This window comes from Lontra canadensis, unplaced genomic scaffold (genome assembly GCF_010015895.1).
Source record: "Lontra canadensis isolate GAN:19392208 unplaced genomic scaffold, GSC_riverotter_1.0 scaffold24, whole genome shotgun sequence".
NCBI lineage: Eukaryota > Metazoa > Chordata > Mammalia > Carnivora > Mustelidae > Lontra > Lontra canadensis.
The window spans coordinates 15,059,394-15,081,731 of NW_022631018.1; the positions used below are offsets into that span (position 1 = coordinate 15,059,394).

The 22,338-nt window shown below is 41.0% G+C and overlaps 1 protein-coding gene across 6 annotated transcripts in view; it reads right to left on the bottom strand.

Annotated features, from left to right (window-relative positions):
• Positions 1-22,338, bottom strand: part of SDCCAG8 (SHH signaling and ciliogenesis regulator SDCCAG8) — a 229,618-nt gene that overhangs the window by 136,973 nt on the left and 70,307 nt on the right. For all 6 annotated transcript variants that reach the window (XM_032862916.1, XM_032862914.1, XM_032862913.1 and 3 more), the window contains exons 11-12: positions 16,426-16,560; positions 13,455-13,571 (exon numbers count right to left, since the gene is read on the bottom strand). In XM_032862916.1, coding sequence (XP_032718807.1) covers positions 13,455-13,571; positions 16,426-16,560 — 252 coding nt within the window. The remainder of the gene's footprint in view (positions 1-13,454; positions 13,572-16,425; positions 16,561-22,338) is intronic.

Genomic DNA, 22,338 nt, shown 5'->3' on the forward strand with positions numbered 1-22,338 from the left:
TGCGTAAGACAGAGACTGACTTCAAGTGGCTTCCTGCTATATCTGGCAAGTGATGTCAGTTTTCTGGGGCTCAGTCTTCCATCCTCATGTCTTGAGCTTCCTTTTGTCCTCCAGGTATATATGGAAGAGGGTCTCTGCAAATTCTGTCCCTTTTGCCCGAACGGCCTTCCCTTCCTATCTCTCTGCTCCACTCTAGACGAGGCTGAAATATGACTTTTATGATAGTATTTTTTTAAGCAACGGCTTTATTGACATAATTCACATACAATTTTCTCATTAAAGTGTACAGCTGAATGTTTCAGTTTATTCAGAGTTGTGCAACCATGACAGTGGTCAATTTTAGAACACTTTATTACCCACAAAGAAACCCCATGCCCATTAGCGGTACCTCCCCCCACCCCCAAAATGCTCCCAACCTCCTCAGCCAGAAACAACCACGAATCTTTCTGTCTCTATAAATTTGCCTATTTTGGACACTTCCCACAAATGGAATCATACAATATGTTGTCTTTTGAGACAGGCTTCTTTCACTCAGCATACTCTTTTCATGGTTCAACCATTTTATGGAATGTACTGGGACATCTTTTGTTTTAATTGTCAACATACAGATAGAGATAGAGATATAATCACATTTTATTCATCTATTTATTAGTTGATGTCCATTTAAGTTGTTGCCAGTTTGGGGCTATTATGATGAATACTGCTTTGAACATTCCTGAACACAGTTTTGTGGGGATATGTTTCATTTCCCTTGAGTACATACATAGCAGTGGAATTACTGGGTTATAGTGTGACTCTATGTTCAACCTTTGGAGAAACTGCCAGACTTTCTTCCAAAGCAGCTACACTACTTTACAATCCTACTAGCAATTCATGAGGCTCCAATTTCTCCACATCCTTGTCAACACTTGTTATTATCTATCCTCTTGATTTTAGCCATTTTAGTAGGGATGAAGTAGTATCTCATTTTGATTTGGATTTGCATTTCTCTGAGAGTTAACGATGATGAGCAACTTTTCACATGCTTTTTCTTCTATCTTCTATCTTTCACATGCTTTTTCTTCTATCTGCCTATCTTCTTTGAAGAAACATCTATTAAGATTCTTTGCTTGGGGTGCCTGGGTACTTTAGCTGGTTAAGAGTCTGTCTTCAGCTCAGGTCATGATCTTGGGGTATTGGGATGGAGCCCCGTAATGGGTTCTCTGCTCAGTGGGGAGTCTGGTTCTCCCTCTCCCTTTGCCCTTCCCTCCCACCTATGCACTCTTTCTCTCTCAAAAAAATAAAATCTTTAAAGAAAAAGATTCTTTGCCTGTTTTTAAATTGGGTTGTCTTTTTTTTTTATTAAAATTTAAGCATGCTTTATAAGTCCCAGTTACAAATCTCTTAGCAGCTACATTATTTGTAAACATGATCTCTCATCATGTCACTTTCTTGATGGTGTCCTTCGAAGCACAAAAGTTTCCTATTTTGATGACACCCAATTTATCTATTTTTCATTCTTCTATTGCTTGTGCTTTTGGTGTCAGATCTAAGAAACCACTATCTAGACCAAGCTCAAAGGGATTTATGCCTCTGTTGTCTCCCAAGAGTTTTAACAATTTAGCTCTTATTTAGGTCTTCACTTCGAGTGAATTTTTGTATATGGTGCAAGGTAGCAGGCCAAGTTCATTCTTTCCTGTGTGGATATCCAGTTTGCCCAGCACCATTTGTTGAAAAACTATTATTTCCCCTATTGAATTTTCTTATCCTTGTGGAAAATTGGCAGTTGAGTAGGGTCTTTTTTGAACTCTGTCACACCACAGTAAGCCACTTACACTGAGCCCTCTCGTCACATTTTCACCTCCTTGCCAGACTATAAGAGTTGTTTGAGCAACGCACATATTTCATTTTAGGCATATCTCATTGCAAACTCAGTACCTAATTGTGAGTGACATGTAATAGTTTACCAATAACTATTAATTAAGCAAATGAGTGCCTAAAAATGAGGTAATCGTTCTCTTCTCACCTGCTGTCTAATCATCGACAACATGAAGGGGACAGAATGAATCATTACAAACTTTCTGGTTCTCAGTGCCCACTAAACCATTGCTCCTTATGATCCAAGGCCCTCCCTCTGATTTTGCATATGCGGCCAATGAGAGGAGAGAGACTAAAGAAAACAATCATGTCCGTGAATTGTATTGCTCTGTGATTAGAAAGCATCTTCTGAAAAATGCAAAGCTCTATCAAATTACTCCCAATGACCAGTAATGGTTTGGGGCAGGGATGTGGGGAGAAGGAGGTTATAATAGCAATTACAGTTTTCAAAAAAAAAAACTTATTACCATGGATCCCTCCTGAAAATACTGATGGAACATAATGATGGATCTGTGGTCATATTTGCCTTCTCTGAGTTAGTCTAGTGGGAAGCAGAATATGTAGAGGCAAAAGCCCAGTTGTTTTCTGGGTAAATGTCTTTAGAATGGTTTCTAAAATCTTCCTCTTTTTCTCCTCCAGTTTTTTCTCCTCTTACCCTCCACTCCTCTTTTCTTGCTTTTATGGCTGAGAAAACTCTAGGGTCCTCCCTTCTGTTCTGGATGATGAAGTTAGTCTAAGGTCTCCTAAATTCAGCATTTAGAGTCTTAAGACCTCAGGCTCCGCTCAAGTAAAGTCATCAGCTAGTCATACCTCTTGTATGACATATTAGTAAGATACACACAACGATAAATATCCATACATAGATTTTAAAATATAGGCATATGTACGTATCTGATCCATCATCTTAACTCCCCCCTTAGATGAAACCATATCTGATTCTTGTTATAAAAACCTCTATGGCTTCAACCATGTATACATAGTGGACCTTCAGTGGGTTAAGAAAGAAATGATGACCCAGTCCTATGATTCTAAAATAACCTTAAGTGTAGACACAACTTGAACACAACATCCCAAAGTTTCTAACTCAAATTAGGATCTGACCATTACCTCTTGGTATGAGTGAATTCATATTGCTTTCTTTTTTAAAAATTTTTAAAAATTTATTTTAGAGAGGGAGAGCACAAGTGGAAAGGAGAGGGAGAGAGAGAATCCCAAGCAGACTCCCCACTGAGCACAGAGCCCAACATGGGGCTCAATCCCACGACCCATGAGATCATGACCTGAGCCAAAACCTAGTGTCAGATGCCCAATAGACTAAGCCACCAGATGCCCCTGAGTGAATTCAGAGGTCTGTGCATGAAATTCTGAGCAAGCGAAAGAGGGTTCCAAGTGAAAAGGCAGTACTTGCAATGGTGAGACAATCTTTCAAGTGGAACAATTCTTTCCAGTTCATGGAAGTTTTTCCCTCCCCGTTTTCCTTAGCTGCCATTCTAAGGAGACAGGCACACTCCCTTGCACTTCAATGGGAACTTTCAACCACAGCTTGACTTAGGATTTCCAAAGCCAGGCTAATGCTGTCGTTTGCATGAGTTATTGCCATGGAGAGAGAGAGACAGAGACAGAATGAACATCAGAACTTCAGTTGTAAGTAGAGAGATTTGACACAAAGAACAATTTTCCATTCCTCACTGGGAGAGCAGAAGGCAGGCCAGAAGTAAAGACACTGCTGCTTACTTGTCTTTTCCCTAAAAATGAAATGTTACTGCAGCTGATCCACTTAAAAAAAGATGCCAACACCAAAAAGGGTTAAATCACTTTGACCCTCCGTTAACGAGAACAATAGGAAAAAACCTAGACACCTTGCAATTCATTAACAGTCAGCTATATCTAGAATCTCTGTCTAGGGCAGTCTTTCACACCAGACTCCAGTGAGGGCCAGGGAAATATTCCAGGGATATGTAAAGCCTCTAAGAGAATTAAAAAAAAAAAAAAAAGTTTTCATTTTGGTGACTAAAAAAAAATCAAAACACAGAAACTGAACATGATCTTATTCTAACCACAGCATTTCCTTCCATCACTGCACTTACAAGAGCACCAAGTGCAAGTGTTAAGGGGAAGGATTAACTATTAGAATCACAGGAGAACATCCTTGTCATCCTGCGGATTGTGCGTTCACAGGGAAACTCTGGCTGGGGATATGTAATTCCGTGGGTTTGGGGAAGGCTGGCTATTCCTCTAAAATACTTCCTTAAAACAGTTTGCTGTGGCCTGAAATGCTTCCAGTAGAATTTCATTCTTAATTCAGAGTAGGGCTTTAATCCTTATTGCAAATTAAAGTCTATCTTGTAATTAAATTCAGCCATTTAAAAGGCTAGTCATTTTATTGTACTATTATTAATCATAATGAAAAGAATATGATCTAAAATTGACGACAATAAAATTTCATCCTTATCAAATCAGGTGAACAACTGTAAAATCTGAAATGACACTTGAGACTCTATGCAATTTATAATGATTTTATTAATACTTAATTCATCATTAAGAGGGGCAGAGAAATATTTCCTATGTTTCTAGAAACACAGGAATTTTGAGCTAAAGAAAAATCTTAGCTATCATTTCTCCAGGGTTTTCACTTCCTGGGAAAGAAGGTAAGGCTCTGAGACGTTTGCTCAGGAAGATAGCCAAAAAGCCGAATCAAAAAGCCGAAGTCACGTCTTTGGACTGTACCCTGAATTTGACCCTCCACCATTAGTCATGCAGAAATTCTTCTACAAATCATTAAGGTAACTGTGAATTTTTTATTCCTAAAAACTAATGCTACTCGATTCTAACATTATTTACAAAATGACATTTTATTGTTACTAACTGAAATTTGAACATCTTAAAATTATTCCCTCATGTAGAAAATACTACAGAGGAAATGAAAAACTTATGCAAACATTCCGCGGATACAGTATGATTTTGGTGCCTGACTGCAGGGTGTGCAGTAGGTTATATAACAGGTGATTACCCTGGGATTCTGAACCTTACAGAAAGCAGCCCGTTTTCTATGGGCAATCTTTTATAATGGAGCCGTGGCATTGGAGATATTGAGGTCAGTTACACTAGCATGCTATGGGATCAAAAGACACATGTGTTCCTTGAATGCATCCTCCTTTCTCACATCCCAACCCCAGCCCTGCCCCGTCCTTTGGTCAAGTTGCCACATTGGACCTCCCAACCAGAATGTCTCCCTCTCATCCCTGCTGGGCAACATCCTACCCACCCTCCAAAGATGCCAGCTCCCTCTCTTCTAAATCCTTGTACCCTTGTAGTTTGCTAATTACAGTTACTGGGATCTCTGGGACATGTATTTGTTTGCATACCTGTCTTATACCTTCCGTTCTTTAAGAACAGAAAACAGAAGCCCATTCTAGGCCAACATGGTGCATGGGATACATGATGGTTGAATTAAAGCAACAAGTGGGGTGCCTGGGTGGCTCAGTGGGTTAAGCCTCTGAGTTTGGCTCAGGTCATGATCTCAGGGTCCTGGGATCGAGTTCCACATCGGGCTCTCTGCTCGGCAGGGAGCCTGCTTCCTCCCCTCTCTCTCTCTGCCTGCCTTTCTGCCTACTTGTGATCTGTCAAATCAATAAATAAAATCTTTAAAAAAAATAAAGCAACAAGTGAAGTTTAGGGTAAAAAATTCTGAATTTGTAACAGTGTCTGTTCTATTCCAAACCTGACTTCTTATTCTGTCCTTTAAAATACATGTAAATGGGGACGCCTGCGTGGCTCAGTGGGTTAAAGCTTCTGCCTTCGGCTCGGGTCATGATCCCAGGGTCCTGGGATCGAGCCCCGCATCGGGCTCTCTGCTTTGTGAGGAGCCTGCTTCCCCCACCCCCTCTCTTTGCCTGCCTCTCTGCCTCTTCTCATCTCTGTCCGTCGAATAAATAAATAAAATCTTAAAAAAGAAATACATGTAAATGGCCCTATTAAAGTGATCACTATGAGGAACAAGCAGCAACACATGAAAATGCTGGAGATAGAGTTATGTGAAACAAGCAAAAACCAAAATTATACCTAGGCTATGTTTACTAATTGCAAATATCATATATTCATATGGACAAAATGTAGAAAGTAAAACAGAAAAATGAAAACGATTTGTTCTATTGGGTGATGGAATTATTGGCTTCGGTGCATATACTTATGTTCATATAATAAATATTATTTTAAAGTGTATACATCTGTAGTAATTAGTAATATTTATGCTGGATATCAATACTAATGTTTCTGGATTGTTTAAAAAAAAAAAAAAGCACATGGAGTTGTCCTCTGTCTACTGCCTTCTAGTTTGCTGCCCCACGTGGACACATGGGGAGCCACGGGCCACCCGGTCGCTACCACAGTCGCAGAGTCGGTTCCCAAGAAGGTGCTCCGTGAGAATGGCAGGTACGTCTGTGAGTCCAACATTCAATGTCAAAGGAAGCACACACAAAAAAATTGTAAGGACCAAAATATAGATCACTCAGTGAAACTGAAAATAGAGCAAAAACTCCTTGAGTTCAGTTTACAGCTTTATAGTCTTCTCCAAAAGCAAACATTTCTTTCTAAATGTTTACCCCATAAGGCATATGCTTTCTAAATGGGCTTGCTTTATGTCCTGTTTGTGCCCTTCTCTCTAAATCGCCCTAAATTGCTATCTTCAGATATATTGTTTCTGCTTACACATTTGATTTTTTAAAAATACATCATTATGGCGAACAGCATTACCATGTTTCCTGGAGAGGAAGTTTGAATTTCTGCTGTGCTTTCGTGAATGACCATACATACTGCTACCTAAAACCTCAGCACAAATCATTAGCTAAGTCACCAAATGCTAAATGCCCCAACGATCTCCAACTTGGCATTACTCACTGGGGCGATTTGAAACTGCTCCTTTAAAAAAAAAAAAAAGAAAGAAAGAAAAAGAAAAAAAGGGAACTTACTTTTTCACTGCTCATTTTGTGACTTTACTGACATAGTTGTGGTTTAGAATGAAGACATTAACTTTGCCTGGCGTTGGAGAAAAACGAGAGGTTCGATAATCTTTTATTAAACGAAGATATTTTTATTTACATAATCCCATTTGTCCCATTCAAGCATCGTGCAGCGCCAGGACAAAAGAGGCTGATTTATTAGACGCACGCCAGGCTGAAGAATTTGCTCAGAATTCTTGGTTAGGCTGTGATAAGAACACAAATTTATCTGAACAATGCTTTAGGGCGTACTTAGGGAAGATGCTATAAAAAAAAAAAAAAGCTTTATTGCATCACACACATGGAAGCAGATTCTGCCTCTCATGGGCCAGAGCCAGCATGAACTTCACACTACATTAATTTGCACTTGTCGATATGCTGCTTTGCAAGTCTTTTGTAGGCATGTTCAAATGTGTACCCTGTCTCCTCAGCTAGAATATAAACTCCCTCAGGGCAGGACCCGGGTCTTCCAGCTAGCACCCCCACGGCGCCTCCTCCATCGGTCTGGGGAGGCCGGGCCCGCGCGCGTGCAGGGCCACTGCCTGAGCGGGTAGCAGGGAGCGGGATGCGCTAAGCTTCCAGCAGCGGAAGAGGGTGTGAAGAACAGTGGCGAGCAACTCTGTCATCACCAGGACCGAGTGATTACATGTGCTAACGGCATGCCCAAGTGGCCCCTCTCCCAGTCAGTTTTTAGAGGCAGAAGTGCGACTGCAGGTGGTAGTTGAAAAGTCTCTCGAGTCTGGCTCTCCAGAAGCCATCCATTCTCTGTACATTCTCCCGGAGCCTTCTGACGAGAGCACAAGGCATTACAGACACAGCAGAGCACAGAGCCGAGGAGGATTCTGCTTTAATGTGTAGGTGCGAAACTGCAAGTAGAAAAGACGGATGCCGCTCCTGGCCGCTTGAACAGGGAGCCTGAGATATTCTGAAGGTGCTTCCACAGTCCAGTGGGAGACGGTGGACCTCGCAGGTCCGCGAGCTGGGCCTTTGGCATCCTGCCATTTTTGTCTGAAACTAGCGATTTCAGGGAAGAAAGTTCCATGGCCTGTTGCTGCGATCTCCTTCCGTCTCCCTGTCAGAAAGTTCTTCTTCCAGGCTACTGGGATATCCAGTGGCTGTGATTAAATTGCTTTGTTCTTATTCCTTCCACCCACACGGAAGATCCAGAGCAGGTGTTTAACTTTGTCCTTCAAAGAATCTGTCAAGCGCTTGAAGACAGCACAACGATGTGTTAGACTTCTCTAAGTAAAAAGGTACAATTCTTCACGTTTTCTTTATTGCTTTTGTTTCTCTGGCCTTAAGTAGGCCCTCCCTTTAGGACTTGCAAGGCTTCTTCTCATCCTTTCACAAAACAGATGCGCTTCCTCCAACAATCTCATTCATTCCAGTGAACTTCAGAAATAATTCCCGTGTTGCTAGAGTCCACGTGGGACTTTAGTACCAAAGTGCTGAATCCTACTGCTGTAGACAGGAGCTCCGATGCTTTCCCGCCCTGATTGTTCCAGCCCAAACCTTCAGATCTACTTATTTGGTTTGCTCAAGGAAGTCCGAACCTCAATGCTTCCTGCTCAATTGTAGCCACAACTCCAAAGTAATAACTCGTGCAATGCTGGGTTTAAAAAAAAAAAAAAAAAGTCTTCCTGTCTCTTGAAAATTCTTTTACCAAGTTAAACTGTACCACAAAATACATTTTATATTTATATTTACACTCTCATCTAAACCATTATTTATTTTTAAATATTTATTTATGTATTTATTTGAGAGTGAGACAGAGAGGGTGAGGGAGCATGAGCGGCAGGGCAGGGGCATGGAGAGCAGGCTTCCTGCTGAGCAGGGAGCCTGACAGAGGGCTGGATCCCAAGACCCTGAGATCATGACCTGAGCCAAAGGCAGACACTTAGCCACCTGAGCCACCCAGGAGCCCCTTTCATCTAAGCCATTATTAAGCCACGGGCCACTACTACGGTAATGACATTCTAACCTGCAGCATACTCACGTGGCAATGTTACGGCTGAGAGACCAGGGGTGAGGCCATGCACCGTCCTGCAAAATACTCTGAAACCATTAAGTTACCACCCGAGACTGATGAGTCTCCAAACTCAAAGAGCCCTGCCTTCCAGTAAGGCGTGAGAACCTCAAGCCATCCAGTTCTATTTCTGTAGCCAGGGCAGGGGCGGCAAACTTCTACAAAAGCTCAGATAGTAAATACTGTAAGTCACTGTGGGCTACGGGGATGGGGTCACTGCCACAGCTCGACTGTGCGGAGGAAAGCAGCCATCGACAGCATGTGCCTGAACGAAAGGGGCTGGGTTCTAACACAACTTTATTCATAAAAGCATGCAGTGGGTCAGACCGGCCCCGGAGGTGCAGTTGGGCAGCCCCCTCTTATGGGTGTGGGCCATATGGGTGTGTTAAACACTCATGTACATCCAGACGTGGAAGTGGGTGTGTATCGACCTGCAGCAGCCTGCCCACCCCCATGGCCTTGGCAGCGTCACGTCACGGGCGTGTGGCTGGGGCCGTCGTCCGGAGCTCCGTGTTTAGAAGGGTGCTGGGCTCTGCTGTTTAATGCTCTGTGGTCGACATCTTGAAATCTGTAATGATTATCTATTGGCATTTGTGCTTTGTCAGAGATGTCCGATGGGACAGTGGGACCCCCCCTTCATAGCTGTGGTCTTATCTCTTCACCGCCTCCCAGCAGCCCCGAGACTCAGACACTGTCCTCTGCAGCTGCCTCTTCTGGCACAGACTTGGGGATCTGGCCGCCTTCTGCCTCGGGTAGAATCAGGTCATGGCAGTGTGAGGGCGGGGAGGGACAGGTTGTGTTCTGCTGTTGCCCTCTGCCTCTGGCAGGAGCCCGGATGTGAGCCTGGGGAAGATTAGGTTGAGTGTGTCACCCCTGACAGACAGCTCAGGACACGGTGGTGACCATCCCTGCCTCCAATTGTCATCACTCCTGCCCGCTCGGGAGATCCAGCATGGAGTCTCTGCCCTTCCTGATCTGGGTCCCACCAGGCCTGCGCTCCCCGATGGGCATGCCTGTGCGGGACGTGGTCTGAAGTCAAACAGCAAATACTGGGCAAGAAGGAGAGAGAAAAGGGAAGGGAGGAAGAGGAAGAGAAAGAGACATTCTAGAAGAAAGGACAATGTTTTATATTGTAATATCTCTAGCAGCACTTTCTTCCTGCATTTTGGACACAGGCCCCTGCATTTTCCTTTTACACGATGCCCCGCTCACCCCTCTGTGCTCTGAAGAATCACTTTCTGAGATTCATGTACTAGAAGGGAAGGTGGCAAGGATACTTCCACTTAGGCAGCACTATGTAAGAGGGCTTCCCTCAGCATTCCCCAACCTTGAATGTAAGGCTCAGAAGTTAATTACGAATTGTGGGTTTCCGACTCTAAAGGGATCTGCTGACTGGGGTTGCCGCATGGGGTCACCTCCCTCACGCAGCTGCTGTAGGAGGAATTCTTATTTCTTCAGAACGACAATGAGTCACCTTGTATAAAGCATCACTGACACGTATGTATGAAATTTAATAGGACACCAACAGATAATAAAGTTGAAATTTTGCTGGGATATCCCCTTATTCCCTGTTAAAGAAGATAAACCCATAACATTCTGACATACAAAACACACCCGCATGTCGGGTTTGGATAAACCAGCTGTGAAAGGGGCACTATGGAGACGGTCAGAATAAGCCTGAGTATGGGCCAGGCATGACGAGATTTTAAAGAATTATTGTTAGTATTGTCAGGGGTGACAACGACATAGCGATTACGAAAAAAAAAATCCTTCAGAGACACAGGCTGAGGGGTTCACGGGTGAAATAACATCATGTCTGAGATCTGCCTCAAATGCTTCAGCAAAAGGAGCAACAGAAGAAGGAGACAGATGAACAGGCTGTGGAAGAGAAGATGAAGAAACAGACAGTGACAGAGAAGATGAAGGAGGAGAGAAAACATGTGAGCTAGAACAGGACTGGCAAAATGATTAACCTAGGTGATGGATGTGTGGGAACTCATTATGACATTTTTTATATGTTTTTCAACTCCCATAATGGACTCCGTGTGTGTGTGTGTGTGTGTGTGTGTGTGTGTACCTGTTGCCTACAGAAAAATTTCAAATAAAAACTAGGGCACAGATTTTTCATTCTCCTCCATACCAAATGTCTTTTTTTTTTTTTTTTTTTTTTGTGCGAGAAGCATTCTCTCAGACTGGCAGGAGCGCTCTCCGCTGAAGAGGTACAAAGGAGTTGATGGGAAGGATAATCTGCCCATGGGCTCCTGACACAATATAAAGAAGAAAAGGAGAAAGTGGGAGGAAGAGATCGCTATTGTTCCTCCCCTAACCCTTCCTTCTAATTATGCCAGAGTCAAGACTCGGGTCACAAAGAAAATGATTTTGGTGGTCAACCATTTGCCCTGTTTTGTATACATCAAAAAAGCTCTTGTTCTTACCACATTCCAATCTCACAGTTTCCCACCTACTTTAGAGACGTATCGAGAAGCCAGATTAACAAAAATATGAACAAAATGACTGTATTACAAGGAGCGCTTTGTCTGTACATCGGGAGAGGGCCTTCTTGTTGGGCTGACCTGCACGACGTGCACCACTTTACCAGTTAAATACGCTGCCTATTGCTCTAAGTATTTCCGATAAATGCTCAACATGCACAGCTTTGAGAAGCTGCATGTAAATTTCTCTCTTGAGTGCAGATGGTGGCCAAGCAAAGCAGCTCTTTGGTCGTAGAGACAGAAGGTCAGGTCATGGCTGAAAGACCAAAGAACAATCACTGCTTTGCTCCTCCAGATCATGCATGGAACGAGACACCACCACTTTCTTTTCTGAAGCTGCCTGTTCAGTATGAAATAGTTACAAAGAGCACCTCTAAGATTTCCCCACATTCTGTCCCGGAGAAAATGATAACAAGGACATCCCATCACAAACCCCTGGTAACCATTCCAAGGTTTTATTCCTACCCCCCGTGACCTCCTAAGAAGGCACATCTTTATCTAAAAGCAACACTAGAAATCATTATGAAACTGCTAATGTTTGACTAGGAAGCAGGAAATGTTTACAAATGAAAAAGCCTTCTTTAAAAATCCTGCCACTTTGGCCTCCCTATCATTGTTGGTTAATTGTTGCAGCGAGTTAGAGCTCTGAAAGACAGACATTACAAATTTACAAGTGATACGATAATCTTATTATTCTGACCTTGTTTTGTCTCCCTAGAACATCATCCTGGAATTTTAAATAACTCAGATAGTCTTATTTTTTTTTTTCAAATTAGTTCAAGTTGTTATGTTGGGCAGACATTATAGAATAATACAAAAGCATATAAGAATGCCTGGTGAGCATACCAAGATAACCTTTAAAGAAAAAAAAAAAAGTCATAATATGTCAGGAAAGGAAAGTTCTGTTTGGTTTGGTAGTGCTACACCTTCCGTTGCTGAAGGAGCATTATCCAATTCACTATCAGGCACGCCCCCAGCTGGATGCAACAAAACAGTTTCATTATCTGTATATGTTAATAATGAAAATGCTCAAAATTAAAACTCATAACACTCTGAATATAGTGGTACAAAAGCAGAATCTGATTCTGGTTGTTCAGATGTTAATTTAGTGCCAGGGATTTCAGCTACGACTTGAAAAACTTTTTCAAGTACTAAATTTCATTATCACTTTCATTTTTAATACTTTCCCCAATCGTCTTTACATCATCTGCATAGAGAGTTCACTGGGTTGAAAGGGAAAAGATGCTGGAAAGCATGGTAAAAGCTATGAACTAGAAATACATTTGAAAAAAAAATACTTTAAAGTTTACCTACTTTTAAATTGTGGTTTTAAAAAAAAAAAATACTGAAACCGAGAACTCATTTTACTGAATAGATTTACCAATCTGCTTCCATTGAACATAAAGAATGAAAACCTTCAATGTTCTATACTGTAACACAAAAGTAGAAAACCCAAAGTGAGTCTATTAGAACTGCCTCTCTCAAAACTTCATCCATGTCATCAATTAAAATTGGAGTAGCTACACAATCTCAACAAAGATATAACATAAAACATCTGTTCAACTGAAATGGAAGTAAGCACCATTTCCCCCTAACATTTCTAATTTCCCTGTATTTAAGGCTTCTTGTGCAAACGTATTCATGGTTATCTTAGTTAAAACTGGTTTCACTCTGCCAACAATCAAGTTGATTGACATATTTACATATCAACTCATCTCATCTTACAAATTTTAAACTTTTTCACTTAAAATTGGATTCAAGTTGGCATCTTTCAAGAACTTTATGTACGTATATTTTAGGTTCAAACTGTGCATTAGAACATTTTTTTTTTTTACTTTTGTAAGTAATAGATACACATATCCAAATGTATATTTATGACCTGTCAGATTGGGATTTTATATGCAGGCAGTTGTATTCTCACCATTTCATGTGAAAGGTGATAATTTTAGGCAAGTATAAATGAAATTCTTTTAATAGTATAAACGGGATTGTTCCATTAGTTAGAAGCAATATAACAGAAATAAATAACTTACATCTTTAATTATGTCTTTAATCGTTGTAGTTACACTTGTCATCTCTTACCTCATCTTTAATTTCAAGATCCCTTTTAGTTTTTGTTCTGTACTCTCTGTGTTCCTTCTCTGCCTCATCCTTCTCCATTTTGGTTTTATTCAACTGATAGCGCATTTCCCCACACACCTGTTAGATTGTAAAAACTAGATCAATAGCTGCGGGAATCTACCAGGCCATGCCTGCAATCAGATCTTTTGGTGCCCCCTAGAGGTCATACACATAAAGTACAGGAGAACTTTCCTAAGAACGGCCTTTTCGGTTAGAATATTCAATGTATTCTGTTAAGATGTGAAGGCAATATCAGGTATCAATGAATTTAACAATTTCAAATTATGATAAAGAAATGTATAACTAGGAAGTTTAAGTAATGTGCCCAAGATTTTTTGTGTAAAATAATTTTCAATTGCATATTATCATCCAAAATGCATTATCGTCTCCATTTTATGTAGATAAAATCATTAATTAAAATATTAAGCTATGTGACTATCCATTCAAATTGTTATGGTTTAAATATACAGTCTATATAGTAAAGTTTTCCTTTAAAGATTTGATCAGTTAGGCTTTTATTTAAGGAAATTTATAAAGGAATTTTTCTCTCTGCTAAGAGACCGTATGGTATTAAGGTGTATAGTAGAACGCAGTAGTTAACTGTAATCCTTGTAGACAATGTCAATCTTAAGAACTGTGCGATGTATTTAAGTTAATAAACACTGTCTGACAAAAGGCATGGACAGGAACCATTTATAACTGTAGCATTCAACATAAAAGGAAAATACACATTTAAGTGAAATGATTTTAACATATCATTAAATAATGAATACAAATAGCATCTTAAAAGTGTCATGATTCATCCTTTATACAATTTTCTTTTTCAATCCAGGGCCTCTACAGACAGGTAAATATATTTGGAAAATCCAACCAGCAGATAAATCTAAACAAAGAAATTATGAGCCTTTGAGATAACTGAGAACCTGCAGAGAGATTAATTAACACACAAGTCTGTTAATTCAGTCTTTGATTTACAGATACAACTTTTTAAAAATCATGTATCATTCAAAGGTTATAGTTGCTTGAAACTTTTCAATTTGGGGATTTCTCCAAAACTGATTAGAACTTCAGAAATTAGTTTTTATCATTACTGAGGTATTAGAATCTTACAAAACCTTTATCTCCCATGTTCAAATAAAATATACTTTGAAAAATAAACAAATCTGTGTCTAAATGTTATAGTGACAAGACAGAGGAAAGTAAGTTTTTCTCCCCAGTGCCCCTCAAAATGCTAGAAAAAGAATAAAATTACAAAAAAATTGATTTGAAATTCAGATGCCTTGAATGTATCAGAGCTGACCCCCCTCATTTCAGAAAAAAATAAAAATAGTAATTTACAAAAAGTTATTAATTTTAAAGATAAATAAAGTTTAAAATTAAGAATGACAGAAAAAAATTAGGGCCCCAATTTGCTTGCTTTCTTATTCTTATTCCAATTTATTTGATTTAAACACATGAATGAAATGAAAAAAACCCAATTGATAGTACCAAAAAAAATAATAATTACCCAGTCATTGTGTTTCAAACCCAATACCAACACAAAATTATTGTTTATCATTATATGTCTAAGCATTCAGTTTTATTTAAAATTATTTCATCCCTTAATTTTATTTTTAAAGTTCCCTTGCCTTACTACTTTCACTTTAGCACCTGCTAAGTTAATCCATAACCCTTAAGTTTAACTAAAACAAACTGGCAAATTAAATTGAAGTAGAATGGTATCTCAGGGTTGGAGTCACACAAGGAATGCTTCTAATGCTTGAGTCTTTCTGGAAGGTTCTAAAGACAGAGGGAGCATCTTTACTGTACACATTCCAACAGAAAATTCTCTCCCGACAATGGACTGGACCCTCTCATCACTAGCTTTCCCCTATAAATCTGTATTAACCACAGCCAGCCCTCGATATCCATTCCCTTACTTCTACCCCTACCTTCACACAAACACATTTAGGATATTGGAACATATGGTATTTTAAAACTTTTATGTTAGCTAGCTTGAATTTTAGAAAGCAAATGGAGAATTACAGAAATTCAAGGGAAAAATAAGAAAATATAGGCTTTGTTTCTTCTGTATATAAATTAAAGGTAAGTTTAATTACTAAGTCATAAAGCAATAGTGGCATTACAAATGTGTCAACATTTAGGAAGATATACTGACAAGTAAAATGCAGTATGAAAAGGTATGGATTTCAAACAAAATCATCTGTGTAAATTGGTAAAAAAAAATCAATCGATTGAATTTATTACATCATGCATGCCTATATTTAGTTTCTTACTTTTAAAGCAACTTATTGCTGAAATCTACATGAACTTTAGTGTTCCATAAATATGTACCTTAGAGTAACCAGCAAAGACTATTAAATATTTTAGTTTTTGGTTTACAAGCTTGTAATACCCATAGCGCAGACACCGTGATATTTTATTTTATTTTAAGATTTTATTTGACACTGATATTTTAAAGTATTAAAATAAGACACTTGGTGTTGGAGCTTTGATTTTAGAGTCCGGGTTGAAAAGGAATGGGAGGTGGAGAATTTTTTATGTTAAGCACACTCTTCATGTGGTAAATAAATCTCTTTTACTATCACTGTGGAGACCAAACCCATGCGATCTCTGGTGTTTAACATCTCTCCTGTCTAATTTAGAAACATAAGTTTTATCAAATATTCAATGATTAAAATAATGAAACTTGCTAACTGACAAGTCTGTCTCAGCCATTTAACCTTGAGTTCTTCCAGGACATTATTTGTGTCTAATTCATCTTCTGCACTTGCAGCACCTATCAGAGGGCCTGTCAATAATAAGTAAATGCTGGCCTCATGACCATTACGCAGATCTTTACTATCTTAAATAACAAAACTTCTCCACTCCAAACTGCTTTCTGAGCTTTGTACATTAGGAAAAAATTAGAAACTAAAATCTCACTTTGTACCTTTGTGACATCCATTTCTTTGGAAGCAAGCTGGTTTTGAACTTCCTCGAGCTGATTAATAGCTGAAATCTTCTCTCTCGTAACCTTTTCAACCTGGGCCTCCAGTTGGGCAATGTTTTGAGACAGGGACAACATCTGTAAGAGGAAATAGAAGTCCTAAACCATAACGCCATTTGACACAATAAATATATATATATTTTTAAAGATTTTATTTATTTATTTGACAGAGAGAGAGAGAGTTCACAAGTAGGCAGAGCAGCAGTCAGAGAGTGGGGGTTGGGGGCAGGATCCCTGCTGAGCAGAGAGCCCGATACAGGTCTCGATCCCAGGACCCTGGGATCATGACCTGAGCCGAAGGCAGAGAATTAACCCACTGAGCCACCCAGGTGCCCCTGACACAATAAATATTAAGAACATTGATTATTCAGCCATAAAAAAGAATGAGAATTTGCCATGTGCAACAACATGGATGGACTTAGCGTAATGCTAAGTGAAAGAAATCAGAGAAAGACAAAATATCATATGATTTCACTCATTTGGAGAATTTAAGAAACAAAACAAAGAAAAAAAAAGAAACAAAGAAAAAACACAGACTCTTAAATACAGAGAACAAGCCTCCCCCCAGAGGGGAGGTTGGTGGGGGATGGGTGAAATAGATGAAGGGGATTCAGAGCACACTTATCTTGATGAGCACTGAGCAATGTATAGACCTGTTGAATCAGGGGTGCCTGGGAGGCTCAGTGGGTTGGGCCTCTGCCTTCGGCTCAGGTCATGATCTCAGGGTCCTGGGATGGAGGCCCACATTGGGCTCTCTGCTCCGTGGGGAGCCTGCTTCCCCCCTGTCTCTCTGCCTGCCTCTCTGCCTACTTGTGATCTCTCTCTCTCTCTCTCTCCCTCTGTCAAATAAATAAATAAAATCTTAAAAAAATAAACAACTGTTGGATCATTACATTGTATACCTGAGACTAATATACTACTATATAAAAAAAATCTTGAATTAATGGGAGTCTCGGCACGGCCACTGGATTCGCTCTTAAGCCATTTCTCTGTGGACTGGGTATGCCCATTTTTCCACTTCCTCAACTCACCCATCCCCCACGACTTAAATATGTACTTCCTTCCCATTCATTCCCTGGTCTCTACCCTCATTTTGGGAAACACATGTAAAATGGTAAGACCAAAGTTTGGGTTGAAACTTTAAGGTGACAGACAATCTATACAAGTTGCGGAAGGGACTGATATGAATAAATTTCAGAGGCGATGTCAAGGAATCAGAGAAGTCTGGGAAGCCTGGGCAGCTCAGTTAGTTGGGCATCAGACTCTTGGTTTTGGCTCAGGTCATGATCTCAGGGTACTGGTTCGAGCCCCACATTGAGCTCCCGCTCAGTAGGGAACCTGCTTGAGATTCTCTACTCTCCTTCTCCTTCTGCCCCTCCCCCAAAGCTCACATGTGTGCACACACTCTCTCTCTCAAATCAATAAATCTTAAAAATGATTAAATCTTACAAAAAAAAAAAAAGAAAGAAAGAAAGAAAAGAAAAGAAAAAAGAAAAAAGGAAAGAAAAGAAAAGAAATCGGGGAAGTCTTAAACCCTTCTCCCAAATGGAGGAATAAAAGGACCGGACGGGAGAGCTGGAGAGGCGGGTATCTTTAGAGAGAACTACTGGGGTTCTGTGCATCCTACTCCCCTCCTCCCAACACCAACAGAGGCGGCTCTGGCACTTCCTGAAAAACCCCACCCACCCTCCTGTTCCCTAGTACCCCCATTCCTCTTCTTAGCCATCATTCCCTCTCCTCGGGAAGGTTTCTTCGACCTCTCCCTCCCAGCACAAAACAGGAGCCCCTTCCCACACTCAGGGCTGCTATTTGCTACTCTGTACTGGGACAGCCATGTCTGCTGTCAGCGGCTGGCATCCACTCGCACGGATTGCTGCCCACGCGGTGCTGGTGGTTTAATATCTTGACTCTCTCTGGATGCGCTGCCCCCACCACCTCTGTATATCCCCATCACACCACAACGTGCCACGCCTGTGTACTTCCCGCCCCACGCACTTGTCTCACTGTTTAGTTGTTTCCTCCCTTAGACTACAAGTTCCTCAAGGGCATGTTCCTCAGGAGGCACAAGTGTTTGACAAATGAACGGATCATTGGAATAAATAGGTTTTCGGAGGAGCTATCCACTCTATGAATGTCAGCTTCTTACTTTTTCTTCCCAGGGCCGAAAAATGCTTTCTAGGTCTTAGATTTAACCTTTACAGCCTTTTATTTGCAATGATATTTTACTCTGCTACAGGAAGTCAAAATTTCCTAGACTCTTAATTTCTTGTTTGTATTGGCAGCTTTAAAAGTGAAGAAGAAATGCTACCTTCCTAGAGAGGGAAACGCAGAGATATCGATCAGTTTTTAATCTGTTAAACAAAAGCACATAACAAAACTGAAAGAGTATTTTAGGGGTACCTGCGTGGCTCAGTTGGCTAAGCGTCTCCCTTCAGCTGAGGTTGTGATCCCAGGGTCCTGGATTGAGCCCCACAATGGGTTCCTTGCTCAGCAGGGAGCCTGCTTTTCCCCCTCCCACTCCCCTTGATTGTGTTCCCTCTCTTGCTGTCAAATGAATAAATAAAATCTTTAAAAAACAAAACAAAACAAAACAAAATGGAAAGATTATTTTAAATTTACTGTAGTACACAGACATGGGTGTGAATTCAGTTTTACAACTGAAATCAATAATAACGCAACGTTTGTGATAAAAATCAAGATTGCCTTTGAATTATGTAACTAGTTCAAGTTGACACATATGAAAATAATGAGCCCTGGTAGTGATTTTCTAATTAAATGGTAGATATATTAATTAACTTTTCCGGGGATTGTGAAGAATTGTACATTTGACTTATGGCTGTTTACATGTCTTTCTTATCCTCAAAAGACTGGCTGAAATCTAATTTGCACATAATATTACTTTTACTAATACCAGGCTACAAACTATTCTAATGCATATTGCAATCTGAACCCCAAAATGAAAGTCAAAAGAAGTTAAACGCAACCAATAAAGAGACTAATTTATATCTCTAATTTAAAAAATTCAAGTTCATGAGTATCCATATTATGAAGGTAATTATAGCTCTTCTGGAACCACACAACAGCAGCGAACTTTAATTACCAGCTACTAAAAATCATACTTACATGTGAAGATATATCTTATGGTAAACATATTAACATTGGTGGTTTCTGAAATAAATATGCAGACATTCACTTGCTAATTGTAAATTCCAAGTCAGTTTCTATTATAAGCATGTAACAAATCACACTCCCTCCATCTGATTCCCTCCCTCTGCCACCCATCACTTCTTTCCTCTGCCCACTACCTGTCTGCTCCCTCCTGTCACCCACTTCCTGAGGCCTCCGCTCCTGTTGTCACACCTTCTTTTCCCCCACGCCCACCATCTGGAAGTCAGCATTACACTGCAGGAGCTTCTCCATCCACATCTGTTGCAGAGACAGAAGGAACACAGACAGCTGCAACACTGCTGGATGTCCAGGGCGTCGACATCAGGTAAGTCCTTTAAACTTTGACAGGGGCAAGCAAGAGACAAGGACACCCAGGCTGGAAGAGCTTGATGGAAATCTTTAGGCTAAAGCAGTCCCTGGTGTCCTGAACGTGGTATAAAGTGGTAGTCGCTACAGAACAGGTGCGAGAATGAAGGATGCTAGCCATGGACTGTTATCAAGGGAACCAACTGAAAAAATGTGCAGACCAGAGGGGGCGCTCACTAAGTATGATAAATGACAGATTGAACTAACAGACCCAGGGGCTCGGTGCAGCCAAGGACCATAACTGAAGACAACAAACAAACTCACAGCAAGTACTGATCATGGGGGGAATGATTCAAAATCTGTCTAGGTAGAAGACATCTGCTCTCCTAGAGCTTCCCACACACGCGAAATTTAATGAGAACGAGTCAGGAGAAAGGAAAGAAAAATAATAAAAAGAGAGGAAGAAAGTCTGAAAGTCTCACAAGCCTTCCTGACTGCTCAGAAAGGGGGCGGGGGGTGCTTGCTTTAGCCCTAACTACGGAGCTCTCACAACATGAGGATGAATTGTTCAGTCTCCCGCTTCGATTAACGTCCTCTGCCAGGCTGAGTGATACACATTCTCTCTTTTCATCCCCTTGAAGGGCGAATCATATTGAATTAATTTTCAGTTGAAAAAAATGAGATTCAGAAAATTAAGGAATTGCCGAAGTTCACTGAAGCTAATGAATCAAAAGTAAAGCCAGGCTTTATATTCAAATCTGTCAGCTTTACTATCCAGAGGCCCGAGAAATCTGTCCCATCTGGCTGGCGGCTTCTCTTTCCCTGGAGTAAGAATGGTAATAGCCTCGAGCTAAGTTATTAAATGTCCACTCTAAACCAAGTATCTTAGGCCCTTTCGAAACATTCACATTTAATCCTATCAATTCCTCCAGTAGACCAACTCCTTTACTTACTCCTCTGAAATTTGGAGAGGTCAAATGAATTATTCAAGGTCACAGAAAGCTCAACCTGCATTCAACTCTAAATCCTTTGACCCCAACCCAAAGCCACCTACTGCCATCTCCTGGTGATGGCCATGCCCAAGTGCAAGGACCACTCTGAGCCCTTCGTTCAGACACTTTATTTAGGGCGGGACCTTGAGATTCAATGTCAGCCAAGGCTGGTCTTTGCTATGGGTCCCATTTTCTATCACACACACAACATGCAATACACAGTCTCCGCCCCTCCATGCCTCACACTCAGTTACAGCCAGCATTCCTCTCCCCGTGCTCTGCATTTCTGAAACCCACCTACACTCTAAAACTCAGCGAAATCACCATGTTCCTCACAAAATCTTCCATGATCTCTTGCAGACACAGACTGTCCTGACCCTCTGAACAAACATCTTAGTCATACCTTTCCGACGGCACAGGGCCTTTTTCCTTCCCCTATACTCTATTCATTCACTCATTCGACAAATACATGTGGAGCACATTCTATGGGAGTGGGATATGCCAAGAAATGATGATATTAATGAACCACACATCCAGGGGACTCAGCGTAAACTGGGGGAGACAGACAATTCAGTAAGAATTTGCAGTTAGTTGAGTTATAGGAGCCCATAGGGAGGCTCTCGATTCATCTCTGGGAGTAGGTGGTAACTAGAAGGACTCTGAAGGGTCGGTTGGAGAGGGCAAGGGGCCAAGCATGTGCAAAATCCTGAAATGAAAGCACAGCATGGCAGACGGGCACGTTTGTGCTGCGGAGAGTGCGGTAGGTCAGTACGGTGGCAATGCAAGAAGAGAAGCGGAGGGAGAGGACACTGGAAAGCCAAAAAGAGAAAAAGAGAAAAAGAAATGTAGAATTTTCAAGTGATTCTAAAGGATCCTAAATTTTATCCAAGGGGTTGCAGGGAGACATGAAAGGATTTTAAAGCAAGAGACTGACATATTGACATGTTCATTTTAGAAAGATCATCCTGGCTGTGGCTTAGATGAGAGGGAGGTGAGACTGGAAGGAGGGGGGCTCAGGGCTATAGAAATCATCCAGGGTTGAGGTCCAGATAGCAGTGGGGTGGTCAGACAGGGCAATGGGAAATTCCTAGGTGCATGAGTCGCTAGAATTTGATGACCTAATGATGAGTAGGGTGAGGGAGGGAAAGGGCACAAGAATATCAGCAAGATTTGGGCGTTGGAAACTGGATGAATGGCGGCTCCCCTGGGAGAGGGAGGACAGGAAGTGAAGCTGGTTTGGGAGCTCACTGGGGAGCTGGGGATTTAGGAATCGATTCCACATACATGAAACTGGGAGCAGCAGTAATGCTGAAGACCCCAGAATCTAAAGCTCTCTGCTACACTCTAGACCTTTCCATCAAGCTGCTTTCAGGATGTGTTTCCTTCCTTG